Source organism: Serinus canaria, chromosome Z (assembly GCF_022539315.1).
Source record: "Serinus canaria isolate serCan28SL12 chromosome Z, serCan2020, whole genome shotgun sequence".
NCBI classification, from domain to species: domain Eukaryota; kingdom Metazoa; phylum Chordata; class Aves; order Passeriformes; family Fringillidae; genus Serinus; species Serinus canaria.
The window spans coordinates 57,204,490-57,218,772 of record NC_066343.1 but is presented as its reverse complement, the minus strand read 5'-3'; the positions used below and the strand labels follow the sequence as shown (position 1 = coordinate 57,218,772).

At 36.7% G+C, this 14,283-nt stretch overlaps 2 protein-coding genes across 4 annotated transcripts in view; one reads left to right on the top strand and one right to left on the bottom strand.

Annotated features, from left to right (window-relative positions):
• Window positions 1-14,283, top strand: part of LOC127061026 (translation initiation factor IF-2-like) — a 694,470-nt gene that overhangs the window by 29,573 nt on the left and 650,614 nt on the right. The window lies entirely within an intron of this gene.
• Window positions 1-14,283, bottom strand: part of LOC103821042 (cAMP-specific 3',5'-cyclic phosphodiesterase 4D) — a 359,702-nt gene that overhangs the window by 95,061 nt on the left and 250,358 nt on the right. For 2 of the 3 annotated variants that reach the window (XM_050986858.1, XM_050986861.1), the window contains exon 2: window positions 12,731-12,922. In XM_050986858.1, coding sequence (XP_050842815.1) covers window positions 12,731-12,922 — 192 coding nt within the window. Of the gene's footprint in view, window positions 1-12,726; window positions 12,923-14,283 lie in introns of those variants that run through there. The other variant, XM_050986860.1, reaches the window with a different exon arrangement.

Here is a 14,283-nt window from a genome sequence, read left to right as displayed (position 1 = left end):
TAATGAATTTTTCATGAATTACAAGTTGCAGCTTTTGACAGAAACTAACATTGATTTGGTACAATTTTAATTTTATTCAAGTTTAAGCATAAAATATGAGTTTTGAATATTAGATTTCAAGTCCATGAAAACCTGATTAGAAAAAGCCTGATAAATGGACAAACGTGACTTTTGTTTGACTTGCTACAACTTTATTTTTATAATTTATATACTGTTCACAAGACAGCAATAGTTTGCAGATACTGCAAGAACCTAATTAAAAAGCAGTATGTGCAATCTGTACTGCTGTACAATCAGCCTGTAAGGATGAAACAAAACTCCCCAATATTAAGATCATCAGAATGTTTAATAACTCTGTAACCATTTTTATTATCATCTCTTTTAGTCCTTTTGTAATAGAAGAATGGATTTTCGACACCAAAAAAATGGAAGAACTTTGCATTTTGTACACAGTCTTTGCAGGAGTGGTGGGAATAGGGCATTGCTTCAGGTGAAACCACAGGCCCAGACTGGACAGAAAGCATATAAGCCTGACTCTTAGAACAAACCAAAAGAAACGTGTGCTCCATAGCAGGAGCTCAGAGGCTTTAATTACTCAGGGAAGCCAAATCCAATGGAGTATAATAGACAACATGAATCAGCCCAGAGCATTAACAGGAGAGTTAATGACCACCTGGGTTTAGTACCTCTTTATGTTTTCATTGAGTCAGGAAAACATCAGCAAATGCCCTACACTATAATTTTAGATAAGGATTGCTTAATGAATTACATAAAGGCTTTAGCAGAAGATAAGTCAAGTGCCTTTTTTTTTTTTTTTTTTATCCTGTGCTCCACTGAAAGAGAGTGTGACTATGCTACTTCACTTCCAGGAAAATTATGCTCTTTGTCTTTGAGTTCTGTGAAATGGCATTATCTGATATGTGACAGATGGCTTAAATGTTTCTCAGTAGTCCTTAAATTTCTTATCTTTTATAAGGGATATTTTTATTATTTGCATACAGCTACTCCATTTTTTTGCTTCTTTTTTGACATTTAAAGGGGGCCCAGTTCAAAACATAAAGACACTTTTTAGTCTAATCTATACATTTGGAAATTATGAAAGGGCAGAATTATGAAGATGAAGGTGTTCACAGGTAGGAACAGCACTGGATAAAGAACAAAAATATTCAATTGTTTCTACCTGTAAATAAGACAGTGGAGACATGGAGAGGTTTCTTTCTAGCATGCAACAGTGGCAAACACTCTGAATGCCCAATGTATGGCACATATGCACAAAATATTCACCCGTGCCTCAAAGTACTAGACAAATCCTGAAACATAGTCACTAACAATTAATTTCTGATTGACAAAAGATATGAAAACAAGATCGTCCTCCTCAAAATCTCCTGTGGGATTTTTTTATTGCAGATGGTACTCCCTCCCCTTCCCATTTAGCCCCTGTTTGCTGCTATGTGGATGTTGAGGCACATTTAAAAGGCAACAGCTACATGTTCTTGACTTTCTGTCTTGGAGGATCTTTTATTCTTTTATGTAAAATAACATGATCCCACTTTTCTCATTTTCAAATTTAATTCTACTTGAGTGGTTTCTGGACTGAAGAATACTGATATCATACTGTAGCTTGTTATTCTTCAGAAGAGGCTTGATTAAGTAGTAATTTAATGTACTGAAATCAAGCCAGGACTTGATTTTCACTTTTCAAATCTCCCTTGTGTCAAGAGCAACAAATCCAGATACTGTCATTATTTTGGTGAACCTGATACTGAATGTACAGATCTCCACAGCTTTCTCAAAATAGTTAGCATTCACCAGACCACTTGAACTGCAATGCAATCATAAAAGGTGGTGAGAAATCTTTGATACACATTGGGTCAGAAAATCTGGACAAGGTGAGATGGTTCAAAAATAGAGCAGACATGTCCAAAGAAGCTGTGGTAGTTATAATACAGAAGAACAAGAACCCATGATTCAAAATGTCATTGATACACAGTTTATTACAGTATAATAAACACTAAAGTGCATCAATGGCCTCTTCTCTAGATGACATGGAAGCTGATGGGTGTTTCGATCTGAATTCCAGTTAGGATAGTGCCACTCATCTGTATACATAAGCAAGAGGGAGTGTAAATACTACAATATGCCACAAGCTTCTAAATATAGACCAAGGTATTAGCCTTTAAAGCTAGAAGAAATTGTTCACATCATTGTTAGACTCTCTTAACTAGAATGCCCAGCATACTTGCTCACATCTTAATTTTTCAAAGGAAATACAGGTTTGAAAACAGAATATTTTTCACAGAGCTCCAAGATTTAAAATTATCAGCTCTCCATCATTGCTAAAGAACATTGTTAAAAAATGTGCTGGCCCACATGAGATTAATGACTCTTACATAAAACACAAGCAAATTTCTCTTTAGCAGACCAAAGGTTGTGTACCACATTGCAAGTTATTAGCCACAGTAAAGTGGTGAAGCCTAAACCTCTGCAAATTTCTGACTTTTTCTTCATAACATTTCCTATATGACACTTGAACTCACACCATATAACCTATGCTGATCCCCACCCTGAGGAGGAGATGAAAGTTCTGTATTAAGTCAGAAGCTAGCTGAATATGTTCAGTACAAAAGTTCTGCTTCCTTTCCTCAGGATTTGCATCGATTTGTCTCTTCTATCCCAATCACAGAACAGTAATTAACTTTTCCCCTAATAATAAGGAACTTAGAGATGCATGGACAGACAGAGAAGCAGGCAGGAAGAGTAACACAGGGATAAGACAGGGTGACTGCATAACCTTTACTTCATAATTAAACTGTCATAATTTAACATCTAATAAGTAACTAGAAAGATATTCTGCAGACCTATCAGGATACACTTATAAAAGAGTAGATGTTTTTTATAGTGGCTAGAAAAAATCTCACCATATCCATTAAGGAGAAGGAAATCCCAGGCTTTAGAGATCACGAGGAGAGTGAGGGACTTGCCCTTGTGGAGCTTCACAGGGAAAGTCTTTAAAGTTTGTCTTTCTAATGGCCATAGTAACACAGATTAAGATTTTCTAGGTCTTTCTAGACTTTTACATGAATACCAACTGAGTGATCTTTAGGACATGCATTGAAGTTATGAGATATAAACAGGATAAATAGGAGTTCTGCCTTATTTGAATAGAGGGGAAAAAACATACAACCCATATTTACACCGGTTTAACACAAATGTACCAGCTGAATGTATGATCTTATTAGTTTGCAACACTCCTCCCCTTGAATCAAAACTGTGCTTATATTCTCAGGAGAAATATTGGCTGAGGATGCCTGTCAAGCCTTAAATCCAACTGGTATAGTCTGTGTTGGATTCTCTGGCTACAAACTTTGGACATAAACCATCTGAAAGAATAAAGCTATCAACTGAATTAAAAAGCCCAAAAGGACAGTGGCTGTACAGAATCTCTGAATGAAGCTCCACATCAAGAACTTTCATCACAGTGCTTGCTTTCATCACTTTGTCATATGAATTGACTCTGTTTTTAAAGAACTATATAAGAAAGAAGATTGACACTAAGGTAGTCTTCTGTTTGGGTAAGAAAATATATGGCAGCTGCCTTTTGCAATGCAAACCTCTAGACTGGGATTAAATATTGCATCCACTCATTTCTGCCTACAAGGCTGTATACTTACTGTCCAATAACATGTCTCATCTTAGATGAGATATGTGCTGTGTTTTGTTTGTGGGAACACAATTTACCATACACAAAACTTCAAATGAAAGATGGAGAATAAGATGGAGTACCCTATCTGCTAGGATTTTCTTTTCTGTCCCAATAACATTTAATACTTGAAGCCAAATATGCACCCGCAAAACACATTGACTAAGTATGCTGAAGTATTATTCACATTGCTGAGGTTCACATTTTAGCAGCAATGAAAAATGATCCTAGATTGCACCTTGATATGGCAATGGTAATGGTACTAGCTATCAGAAGCTGTGCTTTGAGGAAAGTGAGCAGCAGTGGCTGCCTGCTCCATGCAGCTTGATATTTATCATCATCATCATCTGCATTTGAAAAATACAAATGGGTTGGTTTGCAAAATCTATTTTGTGAAGTCAGAAATCATAGTATTCCAAGTCAGCTTATTCTGCAGGAATAGTGCTTAAGTCATGTCATCTCAATTTTTAAGACTTTGAGAAAAAATTTTCTAGCCCTGACATAGCTTAGGCCTTGCTCAAAAAGCCGAGACTAAATGAGTGCAAGTAGCAGCTCTTCAGGTTTTGCCCACATTCCAAAATGGGGTTACACTTTTTCCTAGATAGCCAGTGGGTTATTGGTCATTTGCATGTCTTTGAAAGGGTAAGCACAATCTGAGGGATGATTAGGCATCTCAGGCAGGGGATACAGTCTATGACATTGTGAGCAGGCTGCGACTTAGGGCTGAGAGAACAAGCAATTGAAATTGGTATCAGAGCCATGAGCTTTAGAAGAGGGGGTTGTTTTTCCCAGAGCATTTTAATTCTGCGAATATGTACGTAAGAGGATTGTTTAAAAGAGCTACTTGAAACTACAGAAATTAGACCCTGAATGAAGCAGACTCTCATCAACTATTGTCTGAGTGTTTCAGAGCACCACAATTTTCTGTTACACTGTGCAGTTATGTCCTCCTGATACATCTGTCTAATTCAGCAACACAGCTAGCCCTAATTAGTGAAAAAGTATTGCTGTAATATTGGGAGTTCAGTACAGTTAATTTAATCAAGCTTAACCAGATGAAGGAGGATCGGCCCAAAAAAGCCACAGCACCTGAGAAGTCCATTATCCCAGCCAAAAGAATGCTGATATAGTAATTCTCCTTGGACTGTCTAACTAAGCAAGTGAGATTTAGAAAGACAGACTAAAGGGAGAAAAAATTTCTCCAACATAAATGTCACTAGTAAAAAACTTCAGATATAAGTCTTTCCAAAGACCCCAACTGACTTCATAGGGAGCAAAAATCAAGTTACTCCACTATGATGTTCATTAAGAAAACAATTGTCTGCCTTACAGAGATCAAAACACCTCAAAAAAAAATTGAATTATTACATTTGGCTAATGTTATGTACTAAAGTACATATGTTATGTACTAAAGTACCTAGAGTTTTCTAGATATAACTTGTATTTTATATAAGAAAATACTTTAATTTTTCATGTTGCCTTTTTAGTATCTTAGATCCTGAAGATCCACTTGATTAGGCTTGAAAGAAGCGTTTGACTTCTTGAAACTACCCTGTTGCAGTCATCAGTGCTAAGTTACCCAAAATGCAATCTTAATTCAAGCTAAACTGCATTAGCACCCAAAGTGAGAAGCTCTGTCAAGACTTGGAAGGAGAAATGTCTTACAGGCTAACTGGAAAGGAACAGTGTTAACAATTCTAAATCAGTATTTTGAGGTTTAATCCAGGCCCTATCAGGTACATACTATCTGGCTATGTGTATACCTCACTGTGCATTAACAGCTCTCTTTCATTTCATAGTGCCTCTACTTTTGACCAGATTAAAAAAAAAAAAGAAAAAAGATTTTTCTGGGTGACAAGGGCTATTTTAGGTCTCAGAGACAGTGATCTGAACTATGACCCATCAAATCCAGAAGCTTCATCTAGAACTGCTGAATGAGCTAGAATGAGTATTGGTTGACTATCTCAAAAAACCAGGAATTATTACTGTTTTCTCCCATCCAATATAATGCTCTGTAGGAACCCTACCATGCTTCTTACATCTACCAAGAAAAGTCTCCTAACACCTTTGGAAGAGTTTGAGGACGACCAGGATCTCTTATATCAGTCCCAGCTACTTTTATCAGAAGCTTAAACCTTTTCAACAACATTGTACTCACACATCTGACTTGTGTAATCTGCCTGAGGTAATCATGTAGGTAGTGCTGTAGTGGACCATCACAGTAGGATTCTGGCCTGATGTGCAGCATAAAAAACCACAGATAACTCAAGAAATAATTTGTATCACATTGCCCTAGTCATCCACCAAGCTTCAATCCTTTAGGTCTGTCATTATATAGCAGACCATTTAGATTACTGGAGAATGGTGGGTTACAAACTGAGCAACTGGCCTCTGTTAAATCTGACAGAATTACTTAGTCCTGAAGGGAAACAGAGCATGGCCTTGCCAGAGGCCACTGCTGCAGGTGCTTTTCTCTCTGAAATCAGAAGGTAGTCCTCCTGGGGGTCACTGAGGCAATGGCAAGGGAAAAGAAGCTACAGCAGTGTGGGGCTTTGTTTCGTGTTTTGAAGGAGAGGCTAGATTAAGCCAGAGAGAGTACTTTGAATGAGAAAAATGCTGGACTCAATCAGAGGCGTCCAGGCCAACTCAGCAATGCCACTATTGGACTGTCCATACAACCAAACTCATCATTTAGCTATATCAAGGCTGGAAAACAAATAGGCATCAGAGACTACAGTGTAGTTCTGTTCTCTTCTCAGGTTTGAGAAAATTAGTGACTGGGTTTGCATACATGACTGGAAGCATTCAAGTTACTGCCACTTAAGGAGTTACTATTAGTGAGTTTTGATTGCATTAGCTGACATACATAAACTTTCACCTTGTTGCAAATTAAAATAAAATATGTATGTTTTATCTGCAACTGCTTTTAATCATCAGGTATTTGGTTGCTTGCTTGTCCCTGTCCCACATGCTTAAGTGTTTAAAACTGATATGGGTGTGTTACTTCTGAAGAGCAAGACTACATGACTTTCCATGTGAGCCTCCTACTGATGCAGGCTGAAAGATTCCCTCCTTAAAAGAGATAGCAGAGCTGCTGAGAACCAGGCACTCATGCAATGCAACCCAGCCTGAGAGAGCTTGCTATCAACCAGCCACAGTGCGTTTCAAGGTTTATAAAATATTGTACCTTAACTAAATTCAAAGGTCCCTAAATGTATGTAAGAAGAAACAAGCTGACTTCAAGAAGAACAAGGAAAAAATATCAGATTTTCAGACTGTACACTTTCATGGATTGAGCTCTAAAACTAACTGAGCATTAGTGCCATTAAAAGAATTCAGAACATTCAGTTTGTGCCCTTAAGGGTGGAATGACAGCTAATGTTCTTCTGGGTTTTGAAATAAATTTGACCTGTGCACATAGGTTATCACTGAGCCAGAAAACCAGTCCAAAAGAGATCTCCACAACACATTAAAAAATGTTTTACAAAGCTGCCTTTTTGCAAAGCTGCCTCTCTTCACACAGCTCCTATCCTTCAGTATTGCAGGCACACAAAATGTTCGAGTCCACCTTCCTCTCCACTGCTGATCAGTGGTGCAAGCCCAGGGAGTAGTGGTGTGTTGTACCTGACATCCCAGCTAAGACTTGGCTGTGGTACCATATTTTTAAGAACATGCCATCTGTGACTGAAAAGATGCAGAAATTCAGAGTGTTTTGGTTGTTAACTTCACTAATAACTTATTTTCCTTCAAACATCCATTGTTTCCAGAGGAGGGAAGAAAAAACCTAAAACATTTAAAGTGTTTAAAGGGGAAGTGAGGTGTTTAACAACTGAGAGCTGTTTGGAAAATCGTAAGGTTTTAGAAATCTCACACAAAACCAATCATGACTCTGTATTGATTGAAAGTAAATAAAATATATTTGCATTTCATCAACAAAAATTCTCCCCTGAATAAAAAGCAGATAAAATCTTCTCCATGCAAAAATGCTTTCCTTTTGTTTTCCAACATAACTGATTTCCTGATCAACAAATAAAGTTAACACAAATTTATTATTCAACTTTAAGCAAGTTGCATTCTAAGTTGGTTCTTGTTTTAAATTCCACATATAAAATGTGTCAAACAACCAGAAAGGACAGAGTAATTTTTTTAAATTTTTTTTTTGTTTATAGCTCAAAAAAAATATTGTAAGTGACTTCCAAATTACTTAGATTAATTTAAGCTGCAACTTCATTTAAGGGCCTTAAAAAAAAAAGAAAAACACAACAAAGCAAAATATTTGTCTGTTTTTGTCCGTTTTTCCTAAAGTGATGTAAATACATTTATTTACATTAACAAATTAATGTCTCAAGCAATTGAATGTATTTTTTAAATTAAAGATTTTTTCTAAACAGTGTCACACATAGAAAATTGTTCTTTTTTAGAGTAGGCTGGACTTTGAAGTTTAACTCTTCATTTTCAGTAGGTAATAACCATGAAATAAAAAAACCAGAGATTCCTAGAAAATAATATGATTGAAAGGAATTTCAGCTGCAAATTTCTGGAGAATAGATAATTTCTAATTTTTAAACTGAAGTGCAATTACTCTTCTCAGTAGACACATGTCTTATCTGCTGTTCTAGAATCTTGGCTAACACCTTTCATGAAAAAGGTGTGTTTTTTCTCCATAACTTAAGATTCATAATCACAATATTTGATTAATAAAACCAGGCTTACTGGCTCAGAAAAAAAAAGAAAAAAGAAAAAGCTTGCTGTAGAGGACGAGAAAATATATCCTCTGTAACTGTAGCTGTAGGGAAAATATCCTGGAGAAAACTTCATCCTCTTGATATATCTTTTATCACAGGCAGCAGCAGAGGGATGCTGCTTCTTCAGAAGTTACTGACAGAGTAGAAGTATGTTGTCCAGGTCAGGGAATGGGTTTATGGTGGCCATTTAGCAGATCACCAGACCAGTCACCCTGCAGCTCCCCACAGTTCTTGGGTGGGATCTGCTCTTTTAATGCATGCAAGGAAGTTTTAATAGAAATCAGAAAACTTTGTGTAATATTACTAGTTGGAACTTATAGTGATAAGCTGATGAAGAAAACAATGCTGACCTTCTCTAAAGAAAGCTGTAAAATTCCCCCAGCAGTTGCTTTTTTATGAGTGAGGTTCAGCTCCTCATAAAAAAAGCAGTCCTGAGGAAACCAGGATGTCCATGCTGTGCTGGGCTGTATTCTGAGAGCTTGTGGAAATGGGAGAAGAACAGGCTTAAATGACAGGTCAGAAGATGTATTCTTACACTCAGAAAAACAGTGGAGCTTGGACAGACTTGTCTACTGAGAATGTCTTGGTCCTCTGGTCAAGACTGCTATCCTCTGGTCTGCTTTTTCAGAATCACAGGGAGATTATACAAGTTTTTGCCCTTCAGAGTGGCATAAAACATGGGCTGTGATGCAGCACTGGACAGCTTATTGGCTTTTTATTTTCTAGGAACCTATTTTTTAACCTGATTAGAGACTGGGTTCTGCGAAAACAGAAATTCTCTACTAATTTGATCTATTCCACCATTAACCAGGGCAGTGATCCTTTAACGAGAAAGAGTATAAAAAATGTCATCACTTCAACCTTTTCCTGTATTTGCAAGTTCTGGACAGCCACAGCAGTTCAAACAAGTCAGCATTAAGCAATCAGACCACCTCAGCAAGACATCCACACAGCTCTCTGCTTCACTAATGTCTTCAATTATAGGTCTGACAATTTTTCCAATTATGATTTTGCACATCTTTCATCTAGATACTATTTCCTTTCTCCTCTGTGTTGCGAATTTTGGGTTTTGGGTTTTTTTTTGTTTTCCATTCTTTATTTTCCTTCCCTTTAAACTTGTTTTCCTACCTTTCATCACAGACCCTGAAGTATAATTCCTCATATTGTCTCATATTACCCCTCACTGACTCATTCAGTTACTTTTTCTCTTGCACCTCCTTTTCTCTGCTTGAAATCCCACAGAGAGGCTTCACAACACACCTGTGCTCATCTGCCTTGGACCTTGCATCTTCCTGTCTAAATTATTCACCTCTCCAGGTCACAAAGTTTTGCAGCTTTTCCTGATCTCCGTATATAATCTCCATGTCCTGCTTTTATTATTCTCAAAGACCATGTTATTTCTTCCAAGGGATAACTAAAACAAAGTTACTGACCCCCATTCCAATTTATGTGCTTTTCTTTTCTTACACTCAGGTGCTCTTTCTGCTGAACTGTGCCCACAATTGTCCCACTAACCTTCTCTCATCAAAGCAGCCTTGTACTCATCCTGTCTTTTTATTCTTTTCCATAACTAATTCATGAAACTCTACTTTACATTTTCTGATTTTAAAAAACTTTCCACCTGTCCCTTCTCTGCCCTTGTTTCTTTACTTTCCACCTCAACTCCCTGAATGAAACACCATTTGCTTTCTCTGTGAGGTTTACTATTTTGAGCATAGTGACTCGCATTGTATCTTCTCCTGAGGATAGTATCTGACTGCATTAGTCCCTTGGTTATCATCTTATTCTTTGGCTTTATAGGTTGATTGTAGAAGAGCCAAATTTTTCATTTTGGGTTTGCAAACAAGTCAGCACAACTTGTTCCTTTCCTTGGTTGGAGCTGCATACATAACAAATAATGACACGATGAATTTAGCACTTTAGCACTGCCATCCACTGGCTGTCTTAACATGACATTCCACATCTGACTAAAATTTTGAAGCATTGCTACTGACTGGAAAGTATTATTCTAAGTTGAGTATTTCAGAGTAATGGAAATGCCAGAATTCTTTATGTTCTACCCCTTTAAAATGCAAGATGTATGCCTTTTGCATTGCCTTTTTCTTTACAAAGTGAAATATTGCGGCTGGTTGAAGAATCAGGGGATCTAGACTAAGTTGCTGTGTGCAATTAATTGACTTACATTACCTGAATGATGTGTATATTTTGCAATATATATTGGTCATGTTTAAAAAACAAACAATACTTAAGCATGTATATGGATGCAAAAGGGAAATAGGATAATTTGAAACTAACCTAAAATTTGTGTACTTTCCCTGTCAATACTTTCATCTTCCACTTCATTTAGCAAGGTCCTGAATCAGAATGTCTTCATTATATTAATAGTATTCAATGGATTTTCTCTCCATAAGCACATTCAGTTTATGTTTGAATACATACATAAGGACTTTTGTGACTTTGATTTTTTATTCCATGCTATTTTATCTTTTTAAACTTTTCCTTCTTTTGTTCCATGTCTTTCTTTCACTTAATTTCTGTGATACAGCTAAGCTCATTATAATTAGACTTATTGATAAATTAATGATATTCCACGGTGAGAACAACTGCCTTTTACATTTCCTAATGTGCTCCCCTCCAAAACAGTGGCAGGAATATTTACCTTCTTAGTACAAAGTTTCATCTGTGACAAGAGACTTTGAAAATCTATCAAGATGTGAGGTCAAATAAATTTTATATGTAAATGTGTTTCCAGAAAAATTTGAAAAGAAAATAGAGAGGGAAAAAAGGGGGAAAATGTGTGCTGTTTCAGTAATTATATTGTTTATCCAATTTACTGCCATGTGCTGAAATATTACCCAAAATTCTAGGAAATTAAGTGGATTATGGGTTCAAGGATGGAGCACTAATTGAATCTTTCATTGAAATGACTCATCTAAGCAATGCAGTCAGCTGGATTGTCCTCCTGAATGTAAAAATCTTTACAAATGTTATCCTGGTACAGGTGCCATAATAAAAGCTTGAATCTTCTCACTCCATAAAAAAGGATATCTTTCAGAGGAAGATTTGCTGGAAGGGGGCTACTATTCCCAAGAAAAATGCATTTTTTATATAACAAAGCAAGACGAATTTTTTTTGTTCTAACCCATTTTGTCTCAACAAAAACTGGTCACATTTGGCACAAAGCTTGCTGAGTACTTCAATCCACTGATCTTAACTGAGTCATAGACCTTACACTAACCCTCTCTCAAGGCAGGAAATGTTCTTACCCTGAAACTCTACAAAGAAAAAGAGCTATAAGTAAACAAAACAGTTCTAAAGAATATATAAGATGAAAAAAATAGGTGTGTTCATTTATGTCTTTAAGTTAAATATCAGCTCTAATTTCACTCATTTTTATGAAAACTCTTATTCTTTTTTTGTGCCTACTCTTATTTTTCAAAGTTAATATCTCTAGGTCCTTGCCTCACTGAAAACCAGCATTCACTATGGTATTCTGACAAGCCTGATCCTTTACTTTAGATATCTGTTTGAACCATAAACACCAATTTGGCCATGCAAATTTGAGCCATTTAGGTAAAGAAAACCCAACCAAGCAAAACAGAGTTAATAATTTCTCCTATTTAGAACTGACTAGAAGATGGAACATTTAAATACTATTGGTATCTTACTAATAAACAGAGATTTGCATTACTTCCACTACACATGGAACCTGAGGTTCACATATACTTGAAAAGCGTGACTTAATAGCAGAAAATACACACTTCACAGAATAGTGAGAGAGGACAGAATAAGCTTAAAAAGGTTTTTTGTTAAAATTTTGTCTTTTAGTTAAGACGGTATTTGAAATAATTTTTTCTCTCTCAAATATATTATTTTCTTCCAGCTGGTAAATATTTTGCCTAAAAATTTAAAAGAACCCAGTTGGAAATAAATGTAATCTATTTCTTAAAATCATGAAGAAGCAGAAATTGAATTTGTATTGTTTCTCTTGAAAATAAGAGACAGAAAATAGCTCTCCTTACCATTTTAGTACACCAGTATTGACTATCATTACTATTCTGTCAAAGCTAGTAGAGTGCATAAACATGTCAAGTATACACTCATGACATCCTTCAAAAAGCTGCAGGAACAAGTTTAATCTTCATTAAAGAAATAAACAAACAATTATCCATTACTTCACTGGCATAAGTGATTACAGCCTGACTTTAAAAAAAATTTTCTTGTGGCTACAAAAATCTTGATATTGGACAAATTATAGACTAGAAGTATTTCATAAGGTACTTACATATCACTGGCAATGGAGGAATTCCTGGACATGGACTTTGGGGACAGATCATAATCACTGTCTGACCGGTAGAGGAAAGACTCCCTACGTTGGCTGTGGACAAAATTTGCCTGAAGAATTAGCCCTGACCCAGGGCTTGTCATGGGGTCCAAGGGACTTCGTCCTGATGATGTACCATTGTCTACATCGAAACTGCAAAAAAAAGAGAATTTTTTTAATGTTATTGACCTAAGAATTTTAAAATATAATAAAGACCCTTCTGAAAAATTATCATAGCTAATTGCTTCTTGATAGTAATGGAGAAATAAAGACCTGGTCATGTCCGCTGCTACAAAAAAACCACAAGTCACACAAGAGAGATACTTTAAAATTACTGATAAACAAGAAACCCCCCCCAAGGCTGAAGTAAAAGAAAACTGGCAGAGAAAAGTCCCATGCTATTAGAAATACAGGGAGCTTTCTACTTCTCTGCATGTAGAGTGCGTCCATGAGCTCTATACCAGCAGAAACATGACATTTCACTATTTATTTCTTCAGGTCCCAGCTCTTCTGAGCTGGACCACAGTTATCCTCTCTCCCACTGATAAGGCAGTTGAGGGCTTTTTCCTTATTAAGTATCCAATCCTAATATTTTGTTACTACAAAAATATTTCAAGTACATACTTTATCTTGTCCCAGTAAAAAAAGTGCTGCATTAAGGCATAGGCACGTGCTTGAGCATGTCTGCCTGCATTAGGTTTGCTGTTTTACAAACAGATGGAACCAGTGAGTTCTTTGTTAATGGCCAAGCAGAAGAATTTCTGTAGCCATTTGTGTCTGAACCACACAGCTTAGATTCAGCAGTTTTGGTTGCTGTGTTTTGTATGAAGAGTGGTAAAGAGGCTTATAATTCCTAGAGAACATTTTTGTCTAGAGAGGCTGAAGGACGAGGGAAAAGAAAGAAAGAGAAGAAGAAAGTAGATGCTGTTTTACATAGATGGTAATGTTTCTACCAAGGGCTTTGAAAATCAGTGCAAAGACCTTGAACAGGAGTCTGCAAAGAACTAAACGCTGGTACAGGGTGAGTGGTGCTGAGAGGATGTGTTCGTGGCAGTCTGTGTTGTTTGACAGCCCAACAGCTCCACCCGGTACTGTACGGAGGATTTTTGCAGCATGTGGCTTCATGTTTGGGTGTCTTGTGGTATGCAATCTGAGAGGTTACAAATGTGTGGATTAGCAAGTCCAGCTCTCTAGGCTCATTTGCCATACTAATGGGGACAAAAATAACACTGCTAAAGCATTTAACAATAAGGGATGAACAGAGGATCTTTCACATGATTTTTTTAAACATAGATAAGCATTAGCAGCATATTATGCATTTTTGCTGGACCCATATGAAGTATTCTTTTGAAAATGGTGTTCATTTGAAGGACAGCCACAGTTTTCCAGTTACAGCTAAGGACAGCAGAAAAGATGCAGTGCAAGTCAGCTGTTGATTACTTCAGGCTAACACAAGTGTCACAGCTGGTACTTGCTACTCTGTTCCAGCTTGTTTTATCTCCCATTGACCTGAG